The sequence below is a fragment of the Piliocolobus tephrosceles genome, chromosome 2 (assembly GCF_002776525.5).
Source record: "Piliocolobus tephrosceles isolate RC106 chromosome 2, ASM277652v3, whole genome shotgun sequence".
Lineage (NCBI taxonomy): Eukaryota > Metazoa > Chordata > Mammalia > Primates > Cercopithecidae > Piliocolobus > Piliocolobus tephrosceles.
Genome location: NC_045435.1, coordinates 670,487 through 685,138, shown reverse-complemented (window position 1 = coordinate 685,138; position 14,652 = coordinate 670,487). Strand labels below are relative to the sequence as shown.

The following is a 14,652-nucleotide window of genomic DNA, read 5'->3' as shown; positions in this document are numbered from 1 at the left end:
CCCCCCCCCCCCCCCCCCCCCCGCGCCGGCTCTGCCCTGGCAGCTTCTGGATCTCTCTAGTTTGAGCCTCGTCCCTGCCTTCCAGCTTGTGGGACGTCTCTCATACTGCCCGTGCTTATTTTACCAGCCCCCAGGAACAAGATTTACGTGTTAAATACCTAATTTCATGGACTGTGTGCCCCGGCTGTTCTAACCAAAACAGTCACGCGCCTGTTCCCCATCCTTTCCCTCGTGTTGTGTTCCTGTTTTCCTGTCATATTTGGGAGATAGTCTCTGTGAGTTTTGTTCCCAGGTATGCCAGACCAGAAGCCTACTTATTAAGGATCGTGCTAAAAAAAAAAAAAAAAAAAAAAAGTCTGCCTTTCATGCAAGAGAAATGGACTTAAGTGGTAATTAATGGAAGGCAGTGATTTGGGAAAATAAGGACACCAGCCTTTGGTGAGAGAGGAGTATCAGAACACTGCGAGACATTATTTGAGGGCTCTTGGTAAGAAAAGTAGAGGGGCAGAGCTTAACCTTGCTCAAAGATTGGTTTTCAGTATTTCGTGAAACGGTGAACTGAAGTTTTACTAGTATTTGTTAAAAGAGATGTGTGCAAATTTCTTGGATAGTGTGATTTAGGAGGAGGAGAATCCTATTACACGGTAGGTGAGTCAGGGTAGTTGCTTATGAGGGAAGCAAAGTTTGCATGATGGGATTGAGTGTCTCGTCTAGGCTGAGAATTTCCACTTCCAGTTTACCACCACGTTTCCAGCACTGTAATGAAATCTGATTTACACAAAGTATAGTATGATAAATGGAATGTTATTAATTGTACACTGTTTCTGTATGCCGACTCCCCAGATACTTGATTCCAAGACAAAGTTCTTAATGCTGTATACCTTTTTAAATTGATGCTAGAGTCTAGATTGAATTTGTGTGCTGTTCTATTCCATGAAGGAGAATTGGGGATGTTGCTTACAGTTGAGTGACAGGATAGTTGGAGGGGACATTACGAGTTTACTATCCTGACTTCGTTTATGTTAAGGACTGAGAGAATATACCTCTACAGAGGCAGATCTAGTTAGGCAAAGCTCTGTGGAAGACCGAAGCCAGGTAGTATGCATAGCTGATGCAGGAATTATTTACATGATAATTTCTTAGTGGTTGTGAAAATGAATTGTTGATTAGTTTTTGAAAGAACACATTGGTTTTCCCATGGAAGAAGAAAACACTTTTTAAAAATTTCCTCAATAATGTAGCATTGGAAGGACTTGATATTTTAATTCAGAGCCTAATGTTAAAACTTAAGCAGTGTAGGCAAATGGACTGTGTTTTAAAGCAGGTGTAGTGTTTAGAGTCAACTCTTCTTGTTGTAGGGGTAGACACTAGTTTTGTATTCCTGTGTGCTACTCATTTAAAACAGCTTCCTTTTTTGGCTTATAGTGTTATAACACCCTAATTTGTGAACCCTTATGATGAGTTTTTTCCATCAACCTTTATTTTGGAATTCAGTCTTTGAATAGGGCACAGTTGTTGTGACTTATGGAAGCTTAGTGGTATGGAAGCAAAATTTTCTTCCAGTAAGCTGTTAAGTCTAACAAGTTGTTGATTTAACTCCTGTTAGTTACAGTGACATTCATAGTACTACTTTCAAGGTTTGGCATGTAATTAATATTTGCGTGGAGCTAGTTTTAGAGTTGAAAAGAGTTTTAAGCTTGAAAAAGATGACTATAGCTGATGATCTGTTGATGAGAATGCTGTTTTATCACATACAGATTTTTCTTTTTGCTGCTATTTTTGATATTTTGATATGTTTGATACGTAGCGTGGTCTTAACTTTATCTTGTTAATTTAACTGTTAAAAATATCCATCAAAACTGGTGGATCTGATATTCTGAAGGCTATAAAAATGTTTATATCAGGCTTGCTGGCCGTTTGTTTCGGGGGTGTGCATTATTTTATTTGGAGAACTGAACTTTTAAAATGAGAATTTTACAGGTTGTCAAATTGCCAGGTTTTTGTTTTGTTTTGTTTTGTTTTTAAGCCTAAGAAATATAAGTGTCAAGGGTGCTGGGCTTACATCATCATCTGACTTGATAAACGTCATTTAATTACGAAATTCTAAGTTTCTTTATGATGGCAATAGTCAATTCATAGATGATCAGATTTATCTCACTTTCACTTCTCACATTTTTTTTTTGAGACATAGAGAATATTAGCATGGGTATGGTCATGATCAATAACTAGGTAGACTGTTTGACCTTTGTAAGGTCTCATTTGGCTCTGGGATTCTACGCCTCTTTCCATTTTCAGCAAGGTTTCATGTTAAGATGGATGTTTAAAAGAGCACAGAAAAGAAGATCTGATGTGATGTGGAACTTTTAACAGCACTTTGACTACTTGATAGGCTTGGGAACATAACACACGCATAAGACAGAGTCCTGGCTTCAAGATGCTTATAACTTTGTGATCGACCTAAAGGAAGCATGATTGTAGAACAGTTTGGTGTTTATGAGGTATTTTGATTTGCCCGGAAACAGGACAACTAATGAGGTAAACACTTATCAATGTTCAATGAAAAAAAAAAGTACTTTAAAAAAATCATCTTTTAAAAGATCTTATTGAGATGTCTTCTTCCTTCCCTCCCTGTCCTTCCCTTCCTTCCTCCCTTTCTCTCTCTTTCTAGCTGTAAATCATTGACAAGTTATTTAACCTTGGAAACTTGAAGTTTCTCTTGTTTTAAAAGGACATAACATTACTACCTTGCTGATAGAGATCTTGTGAGGATTAAATGACGGAATAGAATAAAACACTTAGGAGAGTGCATGAAATATAGTAACACTCAAATGTTAGCATTTATTATATTGCACAGCATAAACTAACCAGGCTGGTATTAGTGATTCTTAAATTCTACACCAATGTGCTGAATAATTGAGTTTTCTTTTTTTTTTTTTTTGAGACGGAGTCTCGCTCTGTCACCCAGGCTGGAGTGCTGTGGCCTGATCTCAGCTCACTGCAAGCTCTGCCTCCCTGGTTCACGCCATTCTCCTGCCTCAGCCTCCCGGGTAGCTGGGACTACAGGCGCCGCCACCTCGCCCGGCTAGTGTTTTGTAGTTTTTAGTAGAGACGGGGTTTCACCGTGTTAGCCAGAATGGTCTTGATCTCCTGACCTCGTGATCCGCCCGTCTCGGCCTCCCAAAGTGCTGGGATTGCAGGCTTGAGCCACCGCGCCCGGCCCTGAGTTTTCAAATTGACTTGCTGTATTTGTACTTTACATCTTTATATTGAGTCTTAGCCCAGTGATCTTCAAATATTTGTTAAATTTATATAAATATACAGATGATGAGTGTTCAGAATATTAGAATATAGTCAAATTAATTCAATTATATAATTGTATGGAACCTAGTTGACTATTCCCTTAATGATGTCCAGTGCATATTAAGATTTGGCAGTTCCATAAGGTCACTTAGAATGTTAGTGATTATACTGAAGATAGAAGTTGGGAGAAGGGACTCAAAATTTGCTTCTGCTTTAAGTTAATGATGGTATCAGTTGGGTTCTGTAGTACATATTGCCTGTATGAGTCTTTCTGCATCCTAAACAGATATTTTTGGAAAGCAACACAAATTTAGAAGCAAGCAGAAAAGATCAAATCTTTCTTTCTTGCAGCTATCTACATCAGAAATAAGAATTGGAAAAGCTGGGCAATTGTGTGTGTTAATATATTTTACCTTGTTTATGTCACTTATACTTACATCTATTTACAATTTAGTAATTTGGCAATTCCGATGTATGTTTTGTATGTGTATAGTTAAGGGATAAAACTTATGGGTTATTGTTAATTACTTGAAAATTATTGAAGGGAAGCTTTTTATGACAATCATTGTTAAAAGAGAGCATTTTGACATTATGTAACTTTACCATTAAAAATTAGTGAGTAAATAATACATTGCTATAACATATTCTGTAATCTTAAAATCTTCATAAAAATTGACAAACACTACATGGTTTGCAAAGATGAGACAGTTAATAATTACTATTAATATGTAAATGTAGGTTAAAATCAAATAACCCTTAAGTCAATAATGAAACTTTAAAGACAGTTTTGTGTACCATACACACAGATCCCAAAAATCTGAGCACCATTAATCTGTCATATGTTTGATTACTTCATATGTTTTTGTCTACAATGGTCTTTAAATTGTTGAATCTATGTTCTTTACTGAATTTTATAAAATTTATGATTTTTATTTATCAGAATAAACTCTGATATAGTTTAATTATTGATTTAACATCTGTTGTGAGGTCGGGCGCTGTCGCTCACGCTTGTAATCCCAGCACTTTAGGAGGCTGATTACTTTAGGACAAATTACTTTAGGTCAGGAGTTTGAGACCAGCCTGGCCAACATGGCGAAACCCTGTCTTTACTAAAAAGACAAAAATTAGCTGGGCATGGGGGCAGGACCCTGTAATCCCAGCTGCTCGGGAGGCTGAGGCAGGCAAATCGCTTGAACCCCAGGGAGAGGAGGCTGGAGTGAACTCTGACTGTACCATTGTACTCCAGCCTGGGTGACAGAGCGAGACTCTGTCTCAAAATAATAATAATAATAATAATAATAATAATAATAATAATAATCTGTTATGAAACTTTGTTAAGGGTAGCTTCAAGGTTTTTTCCTAAAAGAGTTACTAACTATAATGTAACTTACCAATTACAAATTTTAATGAGGGCTGCTTCCTATGAGTCTAGATATAGCCGTATTGCAGGTACTATAGTTGTTTTAGAAAGGATATCATATACTTATATTGTGAATTTTACCTGTTTTCTTTAGTATGGCATCCAGGAGATTGTTTTTCTTGCAAGACTATTGACTGCCCACCATTCCTTCTGCTAAATAAGATGAGTAGGGAAGACCTGTTGCATTGTGAGTAGATATTCATAAACTGGAATGTGAGCCATGTGTAAAAAACTTTGGTTTCAACTTTAATGATAAAAACAAAAAAAAATCAAACTTGTTCTTACTTTAAATAGGTTGGCTGTTGTACCGAATAGGGGCCCTTTAGGCTCTCAGCGTAGGTTTCATCATAAGAAATAAAATAACAGAAAAAGGGAGTGGGCCTGTAAATCGCCATTCTCAAATAGCTAGAGCCTGCAAAGATAGGATGTGTGAGTTAAAATCATAGTTACTAGGGAATCTTTTTCAAAGCAAGGTGGCCAGGCCCCACTATGGACTTACTAGATCAACAGTTTTTGTTAAGATGGGTGAGGTTTGGAGTCCAAGGATTGGGACATTTGTATTTTGAAAGACAACATCAGATAATTCTTCTCTCGACAAGTGCTATTTATTATAGCATTTTCATTTATGATTTGACCAAATATTATCAATCTTCTGAAAGAAATGTGCTTCACTGTTTTGTTCACTGTTTGTATTCCCATGTGCTTGGCATGTAATATGCACTCGTATTTATTTCAAGAGCTTCATGGTGAAATCAAGGTTAGTCCAAACCAGCATGTTTTAATAGAAATATAATGCAAGCCATGTAATTTCAAGTTTTCTTGATGCCACATTTAAAAAAAAGAAGAAATAGGTAAAATTAATCTTATTTTATTTGACACAGTGTAACCAAAATATAATTTCAACGTGCAATTGTTATTAAAAATTGAGATATTTTACATTTTCTTTCATAGTAATTTTTTGAAATCCAGTAGATATATTATACTTATAGATCATTTCAGTTTGGACTAGCCACATTTAATGCACTTCGTAGTCAAGTGTGATATTCCTGGTGGCTACCAGTTTGGATAGTTCAAGTCCAGAGCTTTAATTGTCTCTAAAGTGGATTATGCCCTTTTGTGGTCTTTACCCATAAGGCCTAGAATGACGTTGTTCTTCCTTCCTACCTAATCAAATTCTGAAGGTCTTGGTTTAGGATTGACTTTCTCCAGGAAGGCCTCCCTCATCACTTCTTGCATACAATGAGAATGCAATTCTGTTTTCATTTTTTCATGCTTTCAGGTTTAGAACAGTCTTTGTTAAAGTGTTACTGTGAAACCCTAGTCTCAGAAGGTAGGTTTTTGGAAGAAGTACCATGGTTTAATACTTTTGGGAATAGGGTAAGCTAATGATATACCCCCTCATGGAAAGTTACAATGTGAATTAGTTTATTAATGGTCTAAGAAATTCTTCAGTAAAATATCCCATTTAACAAACTAATTAAACAAATTCTTGGGTGTAATATATATTATGTTACAGAAGCTATGTTATGCAGAACACACTATAGGAATGTATTATTAAAGAGATTTGTACTCTTGATAATTAGAAAAGGTTGATAGACTTAAAGATATTTGAGATAGTTCTGCACTGATTTTTCCTTTTAAAACAATTATTTTTCCTCTCTTCAGTTCTATTTCCCATTGCCTCACCCATTTTGAATTTAAGATGTTTGCAGAATTGACTTTCTAGGAGAATAGTAATCTGCTTTGTTATTGTAAAATCAGCTGTATATTATTTATCTGTTTAGCTTAGCAGCTTCTGTGAGTTGTATTGTACTTTATGTATGACACATCTGACTCTGGAATTGAGTTTTATGAATGAAGTGGGTAAATTTAAGATAGTCTATTTTGTAATGGAAGTATGCTAATATAAAACTATGCAGGACTAGGACTCCAACTAAGTGTCTGAGAACATTATATAGAATGTCAGGAGTGTGCTTGACTCTTCTGTTGTTTCAATTCAGAAGAAAAAAATATTAATGAAATGCTAGTATTGGTAAACTGTAGTAAAATCAATTTAATATAGTAATTATGTGAATTATTCATGATAGATACGATTGCTGTTACTGAAAATCTTAGGCCCTAGTTTTTGGAGATTATCAATAAGATTTCTAAGTTAGTTGTAGCTAGATTCTTAAAGTACTCAGCAATTATGGTGGCTATTTTGAAATTGTGCCTTTTTTTTTTTTTTTTTTGAGACAGAGTCTTACTCTGTCGCCCAGGCTGGAGTGCAGTAGCGCGGTCTCCGCTCACTGCAAGCTCTGCCTCCCGGGTTCAAGCAATTCTCCTGCGTCAGCCTCCCAAGTAACTGGGACTACAGGTGCCTGCCAGCACAGCCGGCTGATTTTTTGTATTTTTAGTAGAGATAGGGTTTCACTGTGTTAGCCAGGACGGTCTCGATCTCCTGACCTCGTGACCTGCTCGCCTTGGCCTCCCAAAGTGCTGGGATTACAGACGTGAGCCACCACGCCCAGCGAAACAGTGCATTGTTTATCAAGCTTGTTTTTCATGTAAAAGGATCTGGGCATTGATATATTTTCATTATATTTGTAGTTAATAATAAAAATGTTTAAATGTTTAAATGTCTTTTCATTATAGACTCAAACTCCCTCCTAATTTGATTTAGAGATAATCATTCATGGTTATACATTTAATTTAATACTGAGTCTAACAATAAACTGCCTAGTTTTTAAAACCTGCTTAGAGATACCCTACCTACTTTATTTTAAATGCAAAATAAAAAAGTGCTTCTCCATTCCTTTAATTTTTTGGAAGAGATTCAAGTGGAAGAAGGCATATAGCTAACAGTTCTATACTTCTCTTTAAGGGCACAGGGCTAAAACATGATAGCAGCATTTCTCACTAAATCATAAGCCTGCTTATGTTAATGACTACAGCAGTCACTCTAAAACGCTGCATTTCTGCTTGTTAAATTTAAAGGAAGTAAAAAATTACCGCCAACACAATCTTTGAGAAACATGCAAATAATGCAGTTGTATTTAATGTCAGCTTTTATAGTAGTTTCCCCATTCCTGTAAACACTTCTGAGATTGTAAGTATATGATTATCTTGATGCAGTTTTTCTGCCTAGTTCATATTAAAAGCAGAGTGAGCTTCAATATTGAAATAACAGTAAGGGAATGTCTATTCTTTTTCAAGGTGTTGCATTGTTGATTGTTGTATTCTAGTACAGTGCCAAAGGATTTATAATTTTTGTCTTTTAAACTGGTATAGACCCTACAGTTGACTGATTTTGAATAACAAAAAGGCATATCAAGTTTAGAATTAGTAATACTAATTAGCAGGAAATAAGACTATCTAGATTATTGACATTCTTTTCTGTATTTAAGAAAATAAAATGAAGAAATAGATTATGTTGGCAGTTTTCAATGAAAAAAGATTTTCAACTTTTAGATTCTTAAAGTACTCAGCAATTATGGTGGCTATTTTGAAAGTGTACATTGTTTATCAAGCTTGTTTTTCATGTAAAAGGATCTGGACATTGATATATTTTCATTATATTTATAGTTAATGGTAAAAATGTTTAAATATAAAAGTAGAGCTGATGAAATTTGTGTTTGGCATCCCCAAAAGTCCCTTTTCCTTCAAAAGCTTTAATCCTGACAGCATCTCTTTAAATATAAAAACAAATTTCAAGTTCCCTAAGAAAAATACATGGTTTTCTTTGAAGATACTACTGTTGCTTTGCTGCCCTCTACAGTCATCTAAAATAGTCACTCTAGATTTTTCTCCCATCAGATACTTAAAATACTTCCCTGACCTATGTATGAACTTTATATTTCAGGAATGGGTTAAGTAATTTTTACTATTACAGTAGAAGTAAAGTTTAGTCACAGATCAAAGTTTATGATCTATATCCGTCATGCAAAAAAAAAAGGACTTAGAGATTTGAGCAAGGGATAAATTGGGGACTACTGAGCAACAACCATGTGCTAGGGAGTATAAAGGATACCACTGTGGAATGAGGCATGTTGGCCCTCTAAAGCTTATGAACTCATGAGTACGATTAATGGCTTATATATAAAATGCTTATATATAAAATGACATTTGTAACAACATGCCGAGTAATATGATATAGTTTACAGAAATATTAGTAAGGACTGGAAGAGTTAAAAATGAGACTTTTGAGGTATGTCTTCAAGAGTTCAGATAGAAAAACAGGGTGGTTTCAAACATATTTAAAACATAAAGCAGGCTGGGTGCGGTGGCTCACGCCTGTAATCCCTTAGAGGCTGAGGCAGGAGGATCGTTTGAACCCAATTCTTTGAGACCAGCCTGGGCAACATAGTGAGACCTCATCTCTACCAAATAAATAAATAAATAAATAAATAAATAAATAAATAAATAAATAAATAACCAGGCATGGTGGAGTCCACCTGTAGTAGCAGCTACTCAGGAGGATAAGGTGGGAGGATTGCTTGAGCCCGAAAGGTGGAGGCTGTAGTGAGCTAAGATTTTGCCTCTCTGTATTCCATCCTGGACAGTAGGGCAAGACTCTGTCTCACCAAAAAAACCAAAAAACAAAACAACCCCACAACCTTACAAAGCATCTGTTACATAGAAAGGACTCTGCTAGGCTCCTTGGAATCTTTGTCCTTAAGAAATGTAAAACTTAATTGTCAGGACATTGGAATGAAAGATGTCTTTCTCTGTGTATATGTGTGTGTGTTTGTGTGTGTGTGTATTAAACTCAGTTCTCTGCCTGTTTCCTCCCCGTTAAATTGGCTCAATAATATTTTCTTCACAGAATTGCTATGAAATTAAATTGCAATAAAGTGCTATGTAAATACAACAAACAAAACAGTGAACAAAAATGACTTGTCTTATGTTAGAAATTTAAACAACGTATTGTCAGATTATAGAAAGAGGACCAATTTAGGGATGGAAGAAGACTTAGAGGAGTTAATTTTCCAGCTGAATCTTGAAGGAATAGCTTAGATTTCCATTTGTGAGGGAAGGTCAATGAAAAAGAGAGTGTTCCAAGTTAAAAAGACCACTGAGACGAGGACTCTAGAAGGACTTAGTGTTCCCATGTAACTCAAGCATGAACTTTATGGAGGGAAGTCATGGATTTTTAAATACTTTGCTGAGGAGGTTAGACTGTGGTAACCACTGAGGAGCTTTTGAAGGCAGGTAACTGTTGAGTCCATCCATGAGTTGATAGATTGTATAGCTCTGGCAGAAATGTAAAAGATATATTGGAGCTATGACAGACAAGTGAAGGTGACAACCATTGTGATGTTCCATGAAAAGAGAGGATTACAGAGATAAATGGCAATTTTGCAAAGGGATTTGAAGGGAGGCTTGGATCTGAGAAGTAGATGATACGGTGTTTGGATATCACTGTGGGTCAGGAAGGAGGAGTTAGATAGGAACCAACTTGGAATAACTAGGAATAACTAGGAAAGAATGATGAGATGATTGATTAGTCAATCCAGTAAGGTTTCATATGCATTTGTGGTGCAGTTTTGAGCTGTAGCTGGAAATTTGTGAGAGGTGGGGATAGGAGGGTGAGGCACGAGGGGTAGGAGGTAGATTGTGAAACTGGGAATTATCAGGATTGAGGTATTTGCATTGGATAAGCTGTTTCAGAGAGAGAAGGGAACACAGGCAGAAGAGAGAGAGGGGGAGAAGAAAGAAAAGTGGAAAGAGGGAAGGGAATAGTGGATGGGGCCGGAAATTTTTTTTAGATGGAGGTATTTTGATTGGATAAGCTATCAGAGGGAGAGAGGAGAAAAATACTCTACAAGGAAAAATCTTAGTTGATAAATAAATGAATACATTTAGTAGAGGTGAGGGCATTCATGACTCTTAGTAATTTTAGTAAAAGTGGTTAGGAGAAAAATGTCATCTTAAAGCAGAGGTCCCCAACTTTTTTGGCACCAGGGGCTGGTTTTGCGGAAGACAATTTTCCCATGGACTGGGGTTAGGGGAAGTGGATGGTTTTGGGATAATTGAAGTGCATTACATTTATTGTGTAGTTTATTTATTATTATTACATTGTAATATATAATGAAATAATTACACAGCTCACTGTAATGTAGAATCAGTGGGAGCCCAGAGCTTGTTTTCCTGCAACTAGACAGTCCCGTCTGGGGGTGATGGGAGATAGTGACAGATCATCAGGCATTAGAGGCTTGTAAGGAGTGCACAACCTAGATCCCTCACATGTGCAGTTCTCAGCAGGGTTCATGTTCCTATGAGAATCTAATGCTGCTGCTGATCTGATAAGAGGCAGAGCTCAGGCGGTAATACAAGCGATGGGGAGCAGTTGTAAATACAGATAAGAGATGGGGAGTGACTAGTAAATACACATGAAGCTTCACTTGCTTGCCCACCAGTCACTTGCTGCTGTGCAGTCCAGTTCCTGACAGGCCACTGACTCGTACAGGGGTTGGAGACCCCTGTCTTAAAGGATAGTGAATGACAGGATAGTGAAGAAGTAGAGTAGGGACAACTCTTGGGAAAGAAAGGAAAGAGAAAAAAGTAATTTGTGAGGGAAAAAGACTATGTCAGTTGTTATGGACTGAAAGTTTGTGTTCCCCTTTTCCCGCAAATCCATATGTTGAGCTCCCAACCTTCAATATGATGGTATTAGGGGGCATAGGGCCTTTGGGAAGTAATTAGGTTTAGATGAGGTCAGGAGGGTAGAGCCTCATGATGTGATTAGTGTCCTTATAAGAAGAGGAAGACACTAGAGCTGTTTCTCTCCATCATACAAGGATATAGCAGAAAAGCAGGCATCTGCATGCCAGGAAGAGGGCCGTCACCAGGAACCTGATAATGCTGGCACCCTTGTCTCAGACTTTTATGCCCCAGAGCTGTAAGAAAGAATATAAGCCAGCTAGTCTATGGTATTTTGTTACAGCAGCCCAAGCCAAGACATCAGTCAAGGTTTTATTCACAAATATCAGAAACTTATCCCATGGTTAAAAGACAGTTTTTGAAAGATATTGGATGCTTCAGGTATGGAAATCAAGAACTGAAAGAAGGTAGGCATCTAGAACTATATCCAGAACCATAGCTAAGATACTATATTGAGGGTCAGTTTGTCAAGGTCATTACCTGCTCTCTCCTGGATGGTGGATATTATAGCCTTGTCTCTGACACTGGCATTACTGCTCATAGAAACTGGATGTTGTTGTTTCCATAGCCCAAGAAAATATATTGTCCGGAAGTGTCCACTATAGAAAGTTGAAAAACTTTTAAAAAAAAATTATATGATGAGACTTCTGTGTCTTTGGGAGAGAAGCAGGAGAAGCTCATTAATATGGCAAGGTCAAGGAAAAGAGATAAGTGGAAACATTAAAAAAATAGATGAGAGAGGCTGGTATTAGAAATGGAAGACACTTCTTTCTACTAGATAAGGAAGAGAAAATGATAGGTGAAGATGTTGAGACACTTCTAGGTGTGAGAGGGAAGTTAGGTGTGAGAGGGAAGTTACAAAAAGGTTTTGTTCTTTAGTGATTTAAGTGATAAACTTTTAGAATGAGTGTGGAGTGATGTTGGGACTTAGGATAGAACCTGTGGTGAAAAATGGAATAAGACATCGACTAAGAATGAATGAAATGAGTCAGTATTGAAGGCATGAATTGGCATAACATGAACTTGTGAAACGTGAAAGATGGTGTGGAGGCAGTAGTAAGTTTATGTTGGTGGCTGTTAATATTTAGTTGAGCACTAGGTCTACCAGAGACTGTTCTAGGTACTGTGAAAGACTAACCGATAAAGAACAAAATGTGTTCTGGGAACCAGTTGGATTTACGTATGGAAAGAAGTAGAATAGAGTCAGACCGAGTGCTTTTTGAATATGATGTGATAGGGTGTCTGAAAGTTTGAGGACAGAGGGGTGATATAAGGAAGGTAGGATTTAAGAAATACAGATATTATTGAGGCCTGAATTAGGGTTGTAATGGTAGAAAGGAAGGGAAAGGTTTAGAAACGAGATAATTAAAAGGTAAAATAATACTTCTTAATGATTTTAGGATATAAGAAATGGAGGAAAATCAGTGATTTTGGAGTTTTCAGACAGATAGTGCTTATGACAATTCACACTCCCACCAGTAGTGTTTGAGAGTTTCAGTTGCTCTACATCCTCACCAGTCCTTTGTAAAATCAGTATTTTTCTTTTAACCATTCTGGTCAGCATGTAATGGTGATGATGATTTTAATTTGTAATTCCCTTCAGGGAATCATCATCAGATTGAAATTTAAGATTATGGGCCATTTGAATGTCCTCTTTTATGAAGTGCCTGTTCATTCTGTATCCTTTTTACTCAGTTAGGTTGTGTTTCATCTTTTTATGGGTTCCTAGGAATTGTTTATATATGCTAAATATGAACCCTTTGTTAATCATATGTATTGCAAATATTTTCTACTCTGGCCATTTTACTCTGTGAATGGTTTCTGTTAATAAAAAGCAGTTCCTTCATATCTATCTGTGTAGTCAAAACCAGTCTTTTTCTTTACAATTAATTTGTTGTGCTTTTGTTTACGACATCTTTCTCTAGCACACCATCATGATTTTTTTTTCTGCTAGAATCTTTGTTATTTACCTTTACTGTAGTACATCTAAAGTTTATTTTTGTGGTTATATAAGATAGGGTTCATATTTTTCCCCCATTTACTAATCAGCCATCACCATTTATGGAAAAGACTCTCTGCTGTACAATGCTGGTTTTATAATAAATCAAGTAGCCATATATGCCTGGGGTTTTTTTGGACTCTGTTCCAGTGGTCCATTTTTCTATCTTTGTACAAGTATCATAATGTCTCATTATAGCTTTATAATAGATCCTCATATTGGGTGGAGTAAGCTCACCTATTCAGGTTTATTGTACTTGGTCTTGTTCCTTTTTCCTTTCCACATAAAATTTAGTGGCAGTTTAATAATCTTCTTAAAAAGCCTGCAGGATATTTAGTGGGAGTTCATTAAATTTATATGGATTAATGCGGGGCTAGATTTGGCATCTTTCTAATGCTGAGTCTTCCAATCCATGAACCTAGTTTCTCTATTTATTGAGGTTTTCCTTAAATGAAACTTTCTGGTTTGTTCTGTGTGTAGAAGTCTTATATAACTACAAATTTTAGATTAAACTTAATCTGATTTTAATTATTGATTTATTTCAAGTTATTTGGCTTTTTGATGTTATAAATAATATTTATAAAATGTTTTCTCACTGTTGTGGGCATGTAAAATGCAATGCATTTTGGTACTGTGACCTTATGTAAAGAGACCTTGCTTAATTTCACTTATTTCTAATACTTTGTGGAATCTTTTGGATTTTCCGTCTATATAAGCATGCCATCTACGATGATGAAGCCCTGTTTCTCTTCAATGATTGTATTGTTTTTCTTTTCCTTTGCCTTATTGCAGTGACTGGGATCTCCAGTATGATGTTAAAGTGGTGACTACAAGCATTGTTACATGTGTAATCTGAGAGGTAAAAGTGTTCAGCATTTCAAAATTACGTATGTTTTTTTTGTAGTGTTTTAAAAAAACAGAAGATGCCAGGCCAGGTGCTGTGGCTCACGCCTGTAATCCCAGCACTTTGGGAGACCAAGGCGCGTGGATCACTGGAGGTCAGAAGTTCAAGACCAGCCTGGCCAACATGGTGAAATCCCGTCTCCACTAAAAATACAAAAATTAGCCTAGTGTGGTGGCGCACACCTGTAATCCCAGCTACCTGGGACACTGAGGCAGGATAATCACTTGAGCCCAGGAGGTGGAGGTTGCAGTGAGCGGAAATTGTGCCACTGTACTCCAGCCTGAGCAACAGAGCCAGACTCTGTCTCAAAAAAATAATAAATAAAATTAAAAAAAAATAAAACAGCCTTTTTAAAATTTATTTTAATTTTTTTTTTTTTTTTTTTTT

General features: G+C 36.5%; 1 protein-coding gene across 5 annotated transcripts in view; it reads left to right on the top strand.

The window, feature by feature from the left end:
- The window catches only part of LOC113219509 (nectin-3), a 118,741-nt gene that overhangs the window by 1,101 nt on the left and 102,988 nt on the right, over nt 1–14,652 (top strand). The window contains exons 1-2 of one of the 5 annotated variants that reach the window (XM_026456887.1): nt 2,198–2,535; nt 4,815–4,907. The exons of 3 other annotated variants lie outside the window; for them this stretch is intronic. In XM_026456887.1, coding sequence (XP_026312672.1) covers nt 4,883–4,907 — 25 coding nt within the window. In that variant the 5' untranslated portion in view covers nt 2,198–2,535; nt 4,815–4,882. Of the gene's footprint in view, nt 1–2,197; nt 2,536–4,814; nt 4,908–14,192; nt 14,221–14,652 lie in introns of those variants that run through there. One more of the 5 variants, XM_023212821.2, reaches the window with a different exon arrangement.